This window comes from Lonchura striata, chromosome 7 (genome assembly GCF_046129695.1).
Source record: "Lonchura striata isolate bLonStr1 chromosome 7, bLonStr1.mat, whole genome shotgun sequence".
Classification (NCBI taxonomy): Eukaryota; Metazoa; Chordata; class Aves; order Passeriformes; family Estrildidae; genus Lonchura; species Lonchura striata.
This window is the reverse complement of record NC_134609.1, coordinates 2,768,066-2,785,258: the sequence shown is the minus strand read 5'-3', so window position 1 is coordinate 2,785,258 and position 17,193 is coordinate 2,768,066. Positions and strand designations below refer to the sequence as shown.

The window sequence follows — 17,193 nt, the reverse complement described above, 5'->3', positions numbered from 1 at the left end:
AGCATGGGATTAACCTAGTTAAAATCCTCTATCCAACAATGGGCATAATATGCTAAATCCAGTAGGTTAGAACTAGCATTAAAATTAATTTAGAGCCCAGTTCTAAGTACAAGATGCATGGCTTTATTGGAAATTCTGTCTACAAGAAACATACACACTACTGGCAGTTCTCTGTTAGAATGCTGGATCAAGTACTTCAAGGGTATGCATGAGTCAAGATGAAAAAAAAAAACCCAGCCAAGGAAAGTAGAAAATGTATTTTATTTATATGGAAAAGGCTACATCTGGATTTGTAAAAGGTCTGTGATAACATTATGTTGCCCACACATCACAAATCAGTTGTGAATAGCAACAAAACAGTTACATATCTTTCTATATACCAGTGCAATTAGTTCACATTGCAATAAAATTAAGTCAAGTATGCAACAGAATCAAAACAAGTGTTTCTCCATAATCAGCATACAAAGATTTACAGTGCAAAGATAATTTTAGGTTTTAAGAAGTCTGCAGTCAGTCTTCAGAATATTCTAATGGGTGAGATACTCCAATTATTTTCATTATTAGCAGTTGTATCTTGTCAATACTGTGCACAAGCAAGTCTAAACTGAAATGACTTACATTGTAAATAAAATAGTCTATACAGTACAAAAATACAAATTATATAAGAGAACTAACAAAAAGAAACTTGAACACACTTATGAAACAGACAACATACTTCAATGACAGACACACATACAGTATTTATCACATGAAAACAGCTACTTTTTCCAGCAAAAATAATTTCACTGATTTACAGCTGAATTATAGATCGTGTAGTCTGAAGATGCAGGTGTCCAACTCTTAAAAACTATAATAAATGTCTTCTGCAAAGCATACAAAGAGGATAAATATTCTTATCAAAGTCATAATGTTATTTTTGGAAGTTTGTTCTCTCTTGCTCCAGAAACACACTTACATAGGTGAAAAAAAATTCCAGGGGTGTCACATTGAAACCATAACTGTGCTCCATTTCCTTCTAATTTTGAAAAAAACCTAGAATTTACAGTACTCTGGTATATGAAAATGTCTTCAAAAGTTTACATTGCATATTTCTGAGTCCATTCTCTTGCATGTCTGTTGTATCTGTACGTGCAGAAAGAAGGCATTACAGTGAAGAGCTGTTAGTGATACACTGACAATGGCCACGGATTTACTTAATACAGGTGTTACTGAGCTTTTCACCTCTGAGCAGAGGCAAACAACATTAGAACAGTCTAAAAGCTAAGAACTATATACCCACTACACATTCAGTTTCTAAAGTTATCTATCAGAGCTATTCAAACTCAAATCCAACTTCACAGGTTTGCATTAAATTGTGTAGCATTGTGCATCCTTCATTTGTGTTTCATGACTGGTTCCCTTATCTGTACCTTAACAGGAATTTGTTGTCAATTACTTCTAAAGGCATAAGCTATTTAGAGTCATAACAAACTTTACATATTTTAGTTCCATGAAATTCAGAATATTTATTTTTTTCTCCATTCTGCACTGCCAGCTCTATTTCAAAACTTGCAAAGAAAATTTTCTGAAAAGCATTTTTTACTAGGTTTTAAGTCTTGAGTCTTTTCCTTCTAGTATGAAGCTGATTATCTTATAATTCCATAATCCCAAGGGTAAATGTCTTTAGAGAGTTGATAGCCTCCACTCTGGTCCTTACATTTGCTACATTCTACTCATCAGACTGGATTCACTTTCTTGAGTCAACCAGAGAAAAATGCTAACAAGTTTTTAACTCTTAAGATCAGTATAGCAACTCATTTACTAATTGGTTTTCTTCTTAAGAATATGCTACCATACAAGTCTGTGGATTTTAACTTAAAATACTCATAGATAAATGCTCAGGGGTAACCAGCCATATCTTTCATTTCCTAAATCCAAGGTAAAACAAAACAAAAAAAAACTAATAGGTGATCATCTAAGATAAAGCTACAGTCAAGACTATGTACTTTCTTACTTTCCTTAGCAATGATTAAATCTTGAGATTTGGAGATAGAAAAACATCCCTCATTCACTTCCTTCACAAGCAGGAGGTACAACAGCTGAAATCACTAATAAGCAGGTGGGTAGAAAAAAGTTGAGCCACAAATGGGGACAAGCTGATGCACAACATCCTCAACTTGGACACTAATCTATTTTGCAGAATGAGCTACAGCATTCAGGCACTTCAGAAGTTACATGATTTGACTATACCAGACATTGAACTGTGAGAAAAAGGCCATTTTAGTAATTCTTAGTCTAGGCAGAGAAATACTAGACCACAGATGTCCATGTAACTTCTACATCACTCCTTTGCTGTCTACTGCTCAAGGTAAAGGCAATACACAAATCTTCCTGAATCTGTGACATGTGCTGAGCCACAGGCCACTGCATACACTGCAAGAAGTCTTCAATGACTCAACACTGAAAAATAGGTACCAAATAACTCAGTCAGTTAAACAGAAGGTCAAAAAATCTTCTGTATGGGTTTTACAACCAGAGGTTTGCAGTAGAGACAAGTAACTCATATTTGGGAAAATAATTTTTCATGCAATCAATCTGTTACACAAAAGCATGAAGGTTTTATGCAATTAAGTACAAAAAATGAGTTACCAACAGCTGTGTATGCTTACAGTTTTCTACTTGCCATCACTATTCTCAATATTTAAAGAGCTAATCCTGTGGAAATCTAGGAAAAGAGTATTGCTAAGTTTAATATCTAAGATGCACAGCAGATAGCCATCTGCAAGTACCACACACACAATTATGTATGTTATACTCACTTTTCCTTGTCTGACTTGTAGATCTGTGCAATATCTGGTACTAAAGGATCATCTGGATTAGGATCACAAAGTAAGGAGCATATGGACAATAAAACTAAATAAAAGAGACACTAGATTAAACAAGTTAGTTTTCTTTATTTATACAATCCTTTAATGTATTCCAGTATACTGAAAGAGGGTGGTAGGAAGGTATTAGAAAAAGAATGCATATTAGTATTAAGTTGTCATTTAACAGTTCTGTCCAGAAATGTTTATACAGCAGCATTTTTCTAGGGCCTAAGTAAACACCTGATACAAGCCCAGGGAATTTACAACTGTGAACCTGTACCTTTTGTAATGGTCTCTCTCCCACATCCTAGCCTAGGAACATTAGCCCAACTACAGACTGCACAGTTACATACAGATGTTGCTCAAAACAAAGCTTTCCATCTGCAGTTAAGGTAACTAGTATTATTAATATTAATTACATTGCCATGCAGTACTCTACTTGTGCGTATCCTTTTCCACTTCTGTGCTGACAGTTATTCTCTCAATCATAAGAACATTTTACCATTTTACCTAAGTATGACTTGCATCTTGGGAAATACTTGATCAGCATTAAATACAGGTATTCACTTATAATTTCATATTAATTTCCTGGTATTGAACCAAGGAGGTTTGATGTTGTTGCCTAACATTTTCAGGCCACAATTTTCAGGCAATTTCTATTTTTATGGTCAGAACTAATATGCATACAAGAATACACAAACAAATAATTCTAAATATGTTGTGAAAGGGAACTTCATGCTGCCATAAGAATCAGCTGTAGAATACCTTTTTTCCCCTCTGCTGTATCTTGTTACCCAAGAACCCACACCTAGTTTCAGGAGTAGAAAGTTCAGCCACTTCAATACTGACTTATTTTATATGCCAGTAAAAGGGAAAGATCAGGTTAGAATACAGGGTCACATGGATGGTCAGAGGTGCTGTAATATGCTGTAAACTTTTCATTCAGTCAAAGACTAGAAAGGAGAAATTTCCATAAGTCACTGAGCTAATTTCCAGTTTATGAAATACGTAATATGCAAGCAGGTTAAAAGCACATAGTATCTGAACATGAGACCAGCAGACTGCTCCACTTTATAGCCAAAGGAGTCCTCAACAAGTAAAGAGATAGAAAAATGCTGAAAATCTAAACATTTTATGGGTTTTCAGTTATAGATGCCAAATGTTAAACCGAAGTGCCAATTTTCATTTGCTTAATAACTAGAAACAAAACAATTTTTGGATAGCTGTAAAACAACTAATTTATGTGAAAAAAAATGATACCAATTACACATAAGAGTAATTGATGTCTTTAGCAATGACTTCAGGAAAGAGAATATTAAACTTAGATTTGATATGACTTGTGAGATTACTGCACAGGCCTGTAAGCAAGAGAAGTTGTTTTTCCAAGAAGGTACAGCAACTCGACTTGCATAGAGCCATTTCCATTGCACAAATACCCAATTTTTTCTTTGCTTGTACACCCAAAGCAATGACACTTTGGCACATAGCTTAGAGAGCTCCTAAGTACATGAGATGTTATATGGTTTGACCTTGTGAATCACATGAGAAATTTCTGTAATATGACTAAGTGTGCCTTAGAAATTTGAAGATGGTTGAGGAGAAGCAACAGCACTCCCACTTTAAGCAGCATTTTAAGTGACACAAAATGCCTGAAAACTTCACTGCGGGATGAGAATATTTTAATAAAACTTTGACTGATGACTGTGAAAGGAGCTACATTTTAAAATATCCATCTTACAAAGGAATGCAAAGCAGAAAAAATTACTTCATTTTTAAAGAAAGTGTAATTTAAGACCTTAGTCCACATAAGGATGCTCAGGCAGCCTGAAGAGTCACCAACAGGCAATCATGTAAGCTCACACAACGTCAGTATCAGGGTTTCACATTTACTTCCAAGTTGTGATTTGCAAGCCCTGCTCATCAGTTTCTTCTCCATTCAGCATGCACAGTCAGCTACCACATATCAGGGGAATTGTACATTATTATCTTACCCAACTTGGTTTAGAATATTTCTTTGCTGTGCAAGCATTTTTTTGCAATGTGACACTCCCAATAAATGGCACATAACAAGAATCCCAATGGAATTTACCTCTTCTGAAACATGCAGAATAAATGAGTTCCCACTGCCTGCCTTTAAGACAGTGCAATAATAACACAAAAAAGTGCCACGGCAGTGTATGCAGCTTCATACATGCATTACTGAATCAGTGAGTTTACCTTTAGAAACAGTCAGAGCTGGTGACCATTGTGATCTCAAGATATCAAGACAAATACTCCCGTTACTGTTTATGTTTGGGTGATATATTTTTGTTGTAAAAGCAATCTGTAATAAAAAAAATTAAAAATAACATCAGATTAGAGTTATTACACTTGGAATCCTTAACATTATCCCTTCCTTTTCAGTCATATCAGATCTGCCAACACATTTTTTTTACAGTCTTATCTGCAGCCATGAAGAACATGTATGCTATTAGTCACCTTTCTAGTTTAACTTCCAAAATAAAGCCTCCAAGAATAAATTTTGACCAAAAAACTTTCTTTCCTTAAAAGAAAGGACTTACCTTTGGTGGTTTGAAAGGATAGTCTGTTGGAAAGTGTACTGTGAGAAAAAATACTCCCCCTTGATATGCACTATCAGGCTGAGAAAAAAACAAAACAAACAAAACACGTTAATATATTTCAGCTGTTTTGGAGCTTTCCTTTTCCTACACAATCCATTTTTTCTCCAGTACATAGCCCACTATGGGCCATAAACTGGGAAGGCACAGAGGAACTGAACCCTCCCCAGTGTAACTGTGGCTACTGCAGCAGCACAACAGTTACTGAGCACTGCCCTTCTGGGGAGAAAAACAGAGGAGGTCAATAGCTTCAGTGCACTGAAGGGAATGCAAAAACCAGAGCAGGCCCTCCAAATCCTGTCTCTGTGCAAGACCACAGCTGCTCTGATCTTCATGCTTAAGCTACAAACATACTTAGCCTAAGAAGTGGTTTCTCTTTGCAGATGCAAAGAGAGGGATTTTCCAACATAATTCAGTTCATTATGATGCTATCAGGGGGTTTGAAAACACACATCTCTGTGACCTGTACAAATCTGTGAACGTGCATTTTGTTAGACAACACATGCACAGGTTTACGTCCAGGTTGCATACAGTTAATAGATAGAAATAATTTTGTTGTATTCATCTGTTGAAGAACTTTAACTTTTTATTAACTTAAAAGGTGAGCTGGAAAGTCTTGATGATAAGTGACATAGAGCAGTTCTGCCATTTCTGGTTAAGAGAAAGAAGAAAACTGCTCTCATCATATGGTATGTTTACAACAACCATGTAGGAACTCAATCAGAGCAAACCTAAAGATCAAATTTTTGATTTTTCTTATGAAAGGAAAGGCAGACTTTTTACATAAAACCTTTACCTTGGAAATGAACAGTTTTAGAGATTACTATATGACTGTAAGAGGCAACGTTTCACAAATGGTCTGCTAAGTCATGCTGCCTTACATGCTCAAAGTGCAGAGAGGGCTGCAGAGTAAGGCAGGTTATATACTGTCATGCTAAGTCAGCATTAGCTGACCTCAGAAAATTGCCACTGTACTTCCAATTAGGTTTCAAAGGACCTCCTCTTGCAAATATTAAATGGATTTTTCAAAGGTAAAGTAAGCTGAAGATAAGACAAAGTTCAGTGTCAAAAAGAAAGCAAAGTGAAGTCATTCATGTTTTATGAGCAACGTATAATAAAACAAATTGATGATACCCACAGACAGGAGAAGTTACCCTACTTCCACATATAGGAAGTGAATTCTGAAGGTAGGCTTTAGTCCTATGCTTCCCTTGGGCCATCAGGAAACATACAGAATGTGCAACCCTAATTTCTTCTGTTATCAAGATCAAGGATTAATAGCTGAAGTGTTCTGTTCCTGTACCTCTGCAGATACAGCTGAGAATTGCTAGCAAGAGATGCTCATTCTTAACTAGAAACATCTGAGGAACTTAAGGCCAAGGAAAGAATATTTTCCACTATAGAATATGAAAACTGAACTGAAAGCTGAAGAAGACAATGGAATTTAAGCCAAAATCTATGTGGTAATATTTTCTTTACTCATGTCATCAGAGTCATTCTGGACAGAGACATTACTGGTGGCAACCAGCACATAAGCTTTTGTTAATTCTTCGTCAACACTTTGCCATTTACCCTTTGGCAGTGCAAGAGGGCAAGAGTCAGAAGGCCTTGGTATGTGGAAGAACATAGCAACATGCTTGTTGTTCAAGCCAAAGGGCAAAGGCATTAGTGTACTACAGAAAACAGCTGCTGCTGGGCCATGGACAAGCTGGGCAACAAACTCCAGCACACCACCAGCAAATTTGTGACTGATCTTCCACTGCTTCAGAACTGTACTGAAAATGGAGAATTACTTCAAAGCAGACACATTTCCACTTTTCTCCATGAATTAATGCTGCATTTTAATGGGTTAAGTATTATCTCAAAATTTCACCTGGCACAGTGACTCAGCTCACTCTCTGAATTAGAGACACTTTTTTCCAAATTATTAAATCCAAAAGGAAAACACCAGGAATACAAACTTCTTACTAGGATATTAATAAGCACACATTCCCTCAGATCATGTTGTTCTTTATTATTTTTCTTGCTAAAATTCTTCTCAGTTTTCCTTCAAAACCTTCTGGTTTTAAGCTTTTTTTGGTAATTTCTTATGTCATTACCTGCACAAGACTTCTAATTTTCTCAATTCAAAGAAAGCACCTTTCTCACACAAAAACCAACAAAATCACCCCACTGCTGGCCTGCAGTTTGCAAAAGCCATATGCTTTTTGCCAGTCACATCACAGCTATCAAATAAAATAAGCTCCATCTAAAAGCCCTCTGCAACTCCACCCTTGTTTTACAGTTACCAACTTCAATATTTCATCCACTTTTCCTTGTTTCAGATGGATGAATCTTCCAGAATTGATCATCTATGAAAAGCAAGCTCTTTGCTTTGTAGCCCATATCACCAACTCAAACACCACAGCTGACTAACACCTCTAACTTCATGAAGAGGAGGGATTTTTGAGGAATTACAGAAAGCAACTGGTACCAGACTAATAAGAACAACAATACCACTCTGAAGTTTAAAGCTATGTACAGCACAGCTGAATGTGGCTGCTGTGTTTACAGAAACCCAAACAAATCCTTCCATAACAAAAAGGGAAGCAAGGGGCACATTTTAAGGGGCACAATTCCTATACTTACAGGTCCCATAATAGTTGCTTGCCAATGAAACACTGAAAGGCAAAAAGATAGAACAATTAGAGATTTTCTGAGCCTTTCCAGAACTGAAATGTACTGAATGTATTAGGAAGAGCTTACAGTCATCTCCAACAGGTCCGGCAGAACAGTGGGCTGGTGGATCTCGCTGCAGATCACTTAGTTCCTGCAAGGAACACAAAAACATTTGAAAGACATGAAAATCCATACCACTTGGCAGCATCCCTTCAAAAGTGGGAACACAAATCAATTTTATTAAACCCATGGACATTTTTTTTTGGTATTTTGATAAATCAGTCAACAGTTGAAATGTCCATTGAAACTGAAACTGCTTCTTTGCCAGGCCTGCAGCTAACACTGTGCTAGGAATTAATATCCAAAAGAACTTAGAGTTGCAACTAAGTTCATAGTAAGTTCAATGTACTTGAAGGAGTCAAAAAAAAAAGGGTTTCTTGATTGGTCTGTAAATCCACAGTTTAATTTAGTTAGGTGCTAATCTGATCATTCCCTCAGCTTTTGATTTCACAAAAGTTTCTGTATTGCCTAATCTGTGGACATCAGCTGAACTAAATGAACTCATAAAATGTTTGCAGCCTGCCCAGAAATGATGTATGAACATAATATAAAAGGTCCTGTCTAAATTGGAAACTAAAGGAAAAGTATTAGCTCTACACCTTATTTATTGTACCTTGATTCAATTACCTGCACACTATTTTTGTTAATGACTACTAAAAAACTCCCAAGTTGAAATTTAAGCACTCAGAGGAGCTTGTGGTGGTCAACTGATTTACTTCTCTTGCAGGAGTCCACACAGTCCCAAATAATTTATAATTATTATGTGATTTCACAAAACCAGCACTATTTTTCATCTGATTTATCATCACTATTTCAAACAGAAAACAAGACAGGCAGTAATGTTAGTTCATTTTCCTAATTTAATTCAATATACTCCTTTTGATGTCTGAACTTTTACTGTACTAAGGAAAACTTTTTCCAATTCTAGGCTGATAAAAACTCTTGTGTAGGAACTTTGATGACTACATAGAAATACTTCCTCTGAAATAAGTTAAAAGGTGTGTGTTTGTAACTCAATTCCTTACTCAAAACATGCACATATAAGTTGACAATAGGCATAAGCAGGTCTGTGGGTTTTCCTTAAGAAGTAACACCAGAAACACTTCTACTCAAAATACATTAGTCAAGGCAACTACTTAGAAAATCAAGGTTTAAACTGGAGCTAATTTTAACTCAAGTGTAGAATGGCATACTTAGTGTGATCAGGCCTTGCATATAATTTGAAGGGTTAAAATCTACACTTCTCAACTGCTGTGATATATTTTTCCATTTATGACATCCAGTATATATTTCAACTCCATTTACCATGAACCTGACACCTAAATTCAGCTAGACTTGCAAGTCCACTCGTGGCCCTGAAATCAAAGAAAAGCACTGCACCATATCTTACTACTACTCTGAAGCCACTTCTCACAATCTTGTGATTTAAAACAAGACAGACACTTTTTCCTATACTGAAATAGCACAGGTTGTCAATTGGCATTACTTGTCTGCGCTTTAACTTTATTCTGCATTTTAACTTTTATCAGTGACACTGTATGCTGATCCAGAAAGAACACTCTGGGACAGACTTTAACTAATAAAAGCACTTTAGAAATGCAGTTGCTATTTTAATCAGAGGATTCAAATTTCATTAAGTGTGATTCAGAGAACCAGCTATTTATGCAAAGCCAAGCCACTGCCAGTACACACAGGGAGTCAACAAATCTCAAGTTTCCAGCAGTCACCAGGGACAAACATGACCAGCAGCAGAGCTGTTATAGGCACTGTCCTCTAATTTGCAACTCAAGATCTAACCTAAGAAGAGAAGATAAAGTCTTGTGCACACACTAAAACCCCCCAACCAAAACCAAACAGCTGCACTACAGTGCCGAAACAGAGAACTCAGACTAACAAGCATGCATTTTACAACAGTCATTATTGACTACTAAATTCAAGGCAGTAACTGGAAAAATATGTAGCTTAAACTTTTCAGAAAATCACTGAAGTATATGCAAATATTCCTTATGCATATAGGAGCTACCAGGCAACCACTTAAGAGTCAATCTGTAACAGTGCTTTTGTTGCTAGATGTATTAATCAAGATCTTTACATACCCCAAAACCACGCAAATTTGTTTTCTTTCATATATACACATGTACTTAAGAATTAACAGAACTGGGGAATGCTCCTCGGGTATACACTTCAATTTGTTCAGGCACTGACATCTGTTCATGATTAGAAAAATCCAGCAAATATTTTTCATCATACATTGATGAGACCCACAACTGTAAACCTGTTATTAATATTTCCTAACAACAATGAAGAAAAGGTTCTCTTCAATCAGCTTCACCAAATAAGAGCAATGTTCATAAATACATTCTGAGAGCTTCGGCAGCTATGAAACAAAAAGCCAGATAAAACTTCAAAAATCAGTAGAGCAAATTCAAGCTGCATTTTGCATCCATATGTGAAGCTAATGTGGTTTAAAAATACAAGTGGGAACATGATCCAACAGTATGAACAATTTGAATCTTTTCTACACAGAAATTCAGATCAAGCTGTGATAAAAAAGGAAGAACTATTCAGATTTATATTGCTGATTATGCTTTTTAAGCTTTAGATTCAAAGCAAAATTATCTGGAGAGCTGTAAGATTTAGGCTTCAAGCTTTCCTATACCTTTGAAATGGGGCAAGGAGATACTCAGATGTCCCTGAATCAGACTGACCTGCCAGTGCCCAGAATTGAACACTCACGAAAGAATGAGAATACAAGATTCTTTATACAAAGCACAGATGCTCTTGAGAAGGCCAAAACTTTGCTTTGTTAAGGGACAAGGCTGAAGATCCACAAAGTTTAACCTGCTGAAACCTCATCAAGAAGTGCAAGATAACTGCATGTGAGGCACCACACAGTCAACACTACAGATTGCCCGGTAATTTTAAGTTAATTTTAAGTTAAGCAGCTTTGTCCAAGCTTTATGGATTACTACCATGTAGCTGCATGAGGCAGGTCTGGTCACTTCAAGGGTCTGCATGAATACTTCTAGTCGCTGGTATAGAAAGTGCTGGTACAAGATGTACATATGCTGGCAAACAGGATCTATAGCTCAAAGCAGTGCAGATTAATTTTCAAAAGGGAAAGTCACCACTATAAATTACAGTGTACACTGGTGCAACATCTTTTATGAGAGTACACAAACCCAAGATTCTGGCTGCAAGAGCTGCATCAGAAGAAGCATGAATTATTTCAAACACTGGTGAATGTGACACTGTAAAAGCACCTCTCAAGAGCTCCAACACATGCCACACTTTCCCAGCACAGCCAAGATAAACGTGCATGGAGAGAAATAACTAAGCTGGGACAGTGGTAGGAATAAATCCTCTAATCCTCTCATACAAAACATTTCAGGGTAGAATAGAATACTAATGGTTAACATACTAGTGGAGATGGGCAAAGCCTCTAAATGATCACTTTCCCTTGCAACACACACGCTCCTCAACAGCCCTGTAGACAGCATGAAGCAAAAATTCAAGTTTAACAGCTGCAAAAACCAAGCTGTGATAAGCTATAAACGTTGGAGACATTTCTGAACATGCAGAGTAATACCCATGGTCAGAATAATACAGGATGTATTGCATAAAACTATGAAGTTGAAAACTGCAAGGCAAATTTAACACTTAGATGCTTGATTAGCATCCAGGCTTCTCTCCCAAAAAGCTATTGGAACAACATTGTAAAGGACACTTTGGTGATAAGGAAATAAATGTTCTCAGCACAGAAGTCCTAAATGTGTCTTTTTTCTGTAAAAAAAAAAAAATCCAGAAAAAAAGACTGCAGATTATCTGAAGACCAAAATAAACTGCAGACAGCATCATTAAAAGCTATTTTAATTCTCCAAACAACACAAAACCACAACCTTTCTCCACACTATTATTTAAAATATAGATTTATATTTGTCAGTTATGTTCTTAATTTCTTGCACAAAATGCACTGTAGACCACAGACTTATTTCCCACCAATTCCATGCATACACTGCTGCTTGGAACCATTTGTCATAAAACCCCTCATTGATCATACTTAAGATTAGTTAAAGAATTCTCTGGTTCTTCACAAATTTGATAAATATAAAGCATATATTTATAATAAGATTTATTGATATAATGGTTAGTCAGTAGTAAATATTCCATTTCCATACACTGCTCTAATGCAAAAAAAAAAAATATTGCTAAAATATGTAGTATCCCAGCTGAGGTTTTGAAAGTAAATTCAAACATTTCATGTTAGGGCCAAAAAGGTTTCCTTGTTATGTTGATTACCATCCAAACGGTGCAGGTTTAAAGTCAAAATCTAAACCACAAATAGCAATAATTTTTATTTGAGTCAATGTACAGTAACAAAAGTTATTTTCAACATAACTTTTCAAGTTAGTATGTCCTGTTAACCTATGTATAAATGAAACACATACTGAACCCCAGAAACATACAGTTCACTGAAACAACTCAATATTTGAATGTTTCTATTCTTACTGAGTTGTAGGAAAAAACCAATCAAGCACTATGTATCAATAAAATAAGAACAACAACTATTCTTAAAGCAGTGTTCAAATCTATCTCCTCCTTCCTGGTTTCAAAATGTCTTCTAAAATCTCCTGAAGTCCTATTTTTTTAAGCCTGAACAAAATATGTGTAAGACAGCTTGAGCATTAATGAGCACATCAACCTCCCACTAACACTGGAGGAACATGCAGGTGCAGGACTTATGATGAAAACAATCCCAGCTGCAATATGGAACTAACAGGATGGCAAACTCTGCAAATTAGATATGTGAACAAAGAATTTGGAACAGGAACCCTAGAAAGATGGCTCTGCTAAGACAGATAGGCAGAACTGAAACCTACACAGTATTTTGCAGAACCTGACAGACTGAATTATTTTCCACCTTTTACAAAAGTCATGATATCTCACTTTCCAGAGGTGGCAAGAATAAAGGCTTCTTTGCACCATATTTGTTCTGTTAAAAAACCTACATTATTTGTTTTGCTTTCATCATTTGCAACATCTGGAATTTACACTGCCCACAAAAATCTCTCAGTTGTTCTTTCAGTGCCCCAAGGAACATCACAGATGGTGTAACTGAACTTTTTTAACAGTATAGAAATTCAGTGCCTCTCTCATACAACAGCAAAGCAAAACACACACAAGGCAAATGAACACAGGACCCTCAGTTTATGATGAGTAAGAATCCCCCGACCCAAAACTCCCTGAGGAACTTTGAGATGAGTTTGTCACAGAGACACTGCTGACAGCTGTGCCTGCAGAGCAGGGCTTCATGTCCTCACTGTTCTTACAGCTACAGCACGAAGGTCAACATAGCTCCATGTGCAGTGATCAGCTTCTTCACTGCTTACTCAGTTGCCCATTTTTAAAGAAGCTTCCAAGCACAATATATCTTTCTGTAACTAAGGTACAGTCTTGGAAGTCCACATGCTATCCTCCTTTGAGGAGCCCTCAAAGATGATTAGCCAAAGGCAGGATGCAATGACACAGGTCCCAGTGGTGATATTATTTAGAAATCAGACAGTATGACAAAAAAATATGCTTACTAACAGGCTGACATATTACAGCTTTGCTTCCTTTGTAGGTGTTATCACAGTGAACAGACAAATTATCAAAGTTACTGTGAACAAACACTCAAGCTGACACTAAAATCCTTTGGCTTTGTTCTGAACCACCCTAAACCTACAAAAGCTTAACTTCAGACAGTATGTCTAGACTGATGAGCTCCAAGCAATATCGCTGTGTTTGCTGACACTGTTTTGTTCTCCAAAGAATTCCTCTAGGCACTTTGAAACCACAGCACTTCCTCTACTCCAGATCTTACCCCCTCCTATCCTTCGGACACAACGTAACTATGAACCTTTACAGCCAGTCTGAAACACCAGGAAAGTAAGTGAGACAAACACACCAACATACAAATGCATTTCATCTACCGTTAAACTTCCATTTCCATAGTTTTGGGGAAAATTTTATGTATTACAATGACATCATAACAGTTTGTCTTTTCAAACTTCTCCATTTTAACTTTCCATTTGAAACAAATTTATTTCCTTGCCATTCCCTTTCCTTTTCTACTTCTCAAGAAACAGACTTCTAGCCAAATCCCTCTGGTAGAATTCTTTTTCTTCTCCTGGAAAGGCAGAAGAGAGTGATGGGGGTACTTAATGGGAAAAAAAGAAAACTAGCAGTAGTAATTTCTGCAGCAAACTAGAAGCAAGTGGTAACCAGTTCCAATTTAATCTCAACTCTTCTTGGACTTACCTTACCCAGTATCTGTTCATGTTTCAGATAGAACTTATTGTATAACTAGGCAATCTCGTAGCACCTCACAGTCAGCAGGTTAGAAAGCATTTCTTCATTTTGAAAGAGTAGAAACAGAATTTAATAAAGCTAACAGAATGAAAGATACTTAGATAAAAAGCCTAACCATAATTTCACATCTATCAAAAGTTCTTAAATGCCACATTAAAGAAAATTGTGGCTTTCCGATATGTATAAACATCTCTAAAGAAGAAAAAAAGTTATGCAGGCAACATGATAAAAGTATGAAGACTAATTAATTCAATTCCAGCAGGACCTCATTTAGAAAGCCCCAAATCATCACTTCATCTCAAAAATACTAGATTACCAGACTTCTCCCTTTGTGTGTTTATTTTAGCAGAAAGAAGCTGAACAAGAATTGGAAAGATATCGTAATCAGAACAATCCTTTTATTGAAACCTGAGGACAAGGAGATGTTCAAGAAGAGGTGGGAAATGAAAGTGACAACAAGAGGCAAACCATTTGTATAATATGTAGAAGCACGACAAAGTTATTGCTAAAGAAAACCATTGTAGTAATTTGTTAATATTTGATATAGTGGTCGAATGCAACAACCATGGCAAAGGTGATATGAAGGAAAAAAGTTGTCCTGTAATTGCACTTTGTGTAAAGGCATAGGCTTTGCAGCATGGGACAGGACTACCAACTTCTGAGAGAAATCCATCCAAAATAAGTTGAGATCTACTGTAGGGTATCCCAAATCTGCCTACCGTGGGGTTAATCCATCTCTATAGAATCCTATTTCAGCAATACCAATGGCTTCTGACAGCAAATGGGAATCCTGCACAAGAAATAATCGCACCGTCACATAACCAGGATAGCAGCAATGCCGCCTTAACAGGGCACATCAACAGCAACCAAACACCAGGGATTCTGTTCCACGGCCAAAGCACTAACCTTTAATCCAGCCGTGCTGGCCGCGGTACCGTGTCCGTACTGCACAGCGGTCAGCTCAGCCTTGCCAAACAAAAGGAAACCGGGAATCCACAACTTCAACCAGGCCCTTACAAGTACCAGCCCAAAACACCACCACTGGGATACGCTCAAAGGTCACACCAAGAACTGTGCTGACAACGCTTCTTAACCCAGCCTACGGCCCCGTTACACAACGGCAGCGACGGATGTTGTCCTGCGCCTCTGCTGAAGGCGCCGGCAGCACCTCGGCTTTCCCCGCTCCCGGTCCACGAACGGCGCCTTGAGCACCGGCTCGGGGCGCGGGGCCTTCAGGGCGGCAGGGTCCCGAAACCGAGAGGCGGCCGGCGAGAGCCCCCCTCCTCCGTCTCGCACCCACTCTTCTTCCCCGGCTGCCGCCGAGGCAGGGACGAGTCCCGGCAAAGCAAGCGCGCGGCAGCAGCTGCCGCGGCACCCCTCGCTGAGCCCGGTCCGGCCGCCGCCTACAACCCGCGGCACCGGGGAGGGGGCAGCACCGGCGACTACCCGAGGGCAGGGGAACCTTTCCGCCCCCTCCCACGGCTCGCCCCACTCACTTTTTGTATCCGCTTCAGCGCCATGGGAACGCGCGGCGGGAGCGCGAAGCAGGCGGCGGGAGCGCGGGGCGGGAGCGCGGGGCGGGAGCGCGCGCCGCGGAAGCGGGAGGGGCGGGGCCGCAGCCGCCGGGCCCTTTGTGCGCTCCTGCGCATGCGGGGCCGCGGCCGCGCGCGGGGCTCGCCGGGAAGCGCAGTCCGCGGGCGGAGCGGCTCTGCGCGGGCGCGGGAGCGTCGGCCGGGCGCGCCCCGCCCCTCGGGCTCCGCGGGGTCAGTCCGTGTCTGATGAACACGGGGGGAAGGCCGCGGCCGGCACGCGGAGAGGTGAGGAACAGGAAAGTAACCGTGTGAAGCTTCAAAACTGCATACAGGGAAAAGGTGTATCATATTCGTCATGGTGTGTGAGAGAAGCAGTAGACGTGTGGGTTGAAAAGTCTGTTGAACAGGTCGTAGAATTATTAAAGTTGAAAGAGACCTCTTAAGATCGAGTCAGTGCGGAGCAGTCACGCAGAGTGCACTGGGGCACACACCCACAGGATTTTCTCTCTCAAGGTTTGGAAGGGTGCAGCCTCCTTTTACCCTGAACTCCCGGCTGCACGTTGCCCTCTTTCTTTCCCCACCGGCTGAGGTACTAGGAAGGTACAGCCTTCCCGAACTGCCTAGCACATATTCCCCCCTCGTATATGTAATTTTCCCCCAAAGTTCAGAAATTCGGGCTTGTGCCAACCCATTTGTTTCAGAGTCACACTGTCTGGGTTCTCTAACAAACCTGTGGCTTGAAGTTGGTAGAGACATTAAGGTGCATTTCAAAGACATTAAAACCCATCCCTCACCTACGGAAGCATTTTGTAAAGACATAAGTACACATCTTTGCTATAAGGTCCAACCATAAACGAGGTCCCAGAGTCATTAACCAGGTATAGAACTTAGATAATAATTTTTTGAGGTATAGTAGTTCTCACATCAATACCCAAGCTTATGAGGTTCGAGGCGGCTGTCACTTGGTGGATATCACTTTTCCGCTTAATCTTTCCACAACTACAGAGGAGAGGGCGCACGGAGCGATCTGCTCTAAGCGTTTTGCAGAGCAAAACTGACAGAAGAAGAGAACGGCGGCGCCGAGCCAGCGCGTGTGCGCAGGACGCACAGGGTGCCCAACACCCATGT

At 39.0% G+C, this 17,193-nt stretch overlaps 1 protein-coding gene across 1 annotated transcript; it reads right to left on the bottom strand.

Annotated features, from left to right (window-relative positions):
• Positions 1-242: 242 nt before the first annotated feature.
• On the bottom strand, positions 243-16,137 carry UBE2D1 (ubiquitin conjugating enzyme E2 D1). The gene is made up of 7 exons (XM_021535608.2): positions 16,030-16,137; positions 8,210-8,273; positions 8,093-8,124; positions 5,408-5,485; positions 5,064-5,169; positions 2,799-2,892; positions 243-1,122 (listed from the first exon to the last, which is right to left on the bottom strand). Exons 1-7 carry the CDS (start codon positions 16,051-16,053, stop codon positions 1,077-1,079), a joined length of 444 nt encoding a protein of 147 aa, XP_021391283.1. The 5' UTR covers positions 16,054-16,137; the 3' UTR covers positions 243-1,076.
• Between the last annotated feature and the right edge of the window lie 1,056 nt (positions 16,138-17,193).

Excerpts from the sequence above, each read along its gene's own strand:
- UBE2D1 (XM_021535608.2), bottom strand. The coding sequence starts at position 16,053 with ATGGCGCTGAAGCGGATACAAAAA. Across the intron at positions 8,125-8,209 it reads CGGACCTGTTGGAGATGACT|TGTTTCATTGGCAAGCAACT; the intron begins GTAAGCTCTTCC and ends TTTGCCTTTCAG. Across the intron at positions 1,123-2,798 it reads TACAAGTCAGACAAGGAAAA|ATACAACAGACATGCAAGAG; the intron begins GTGAGTATAACA and ends CTGCACGTACAG.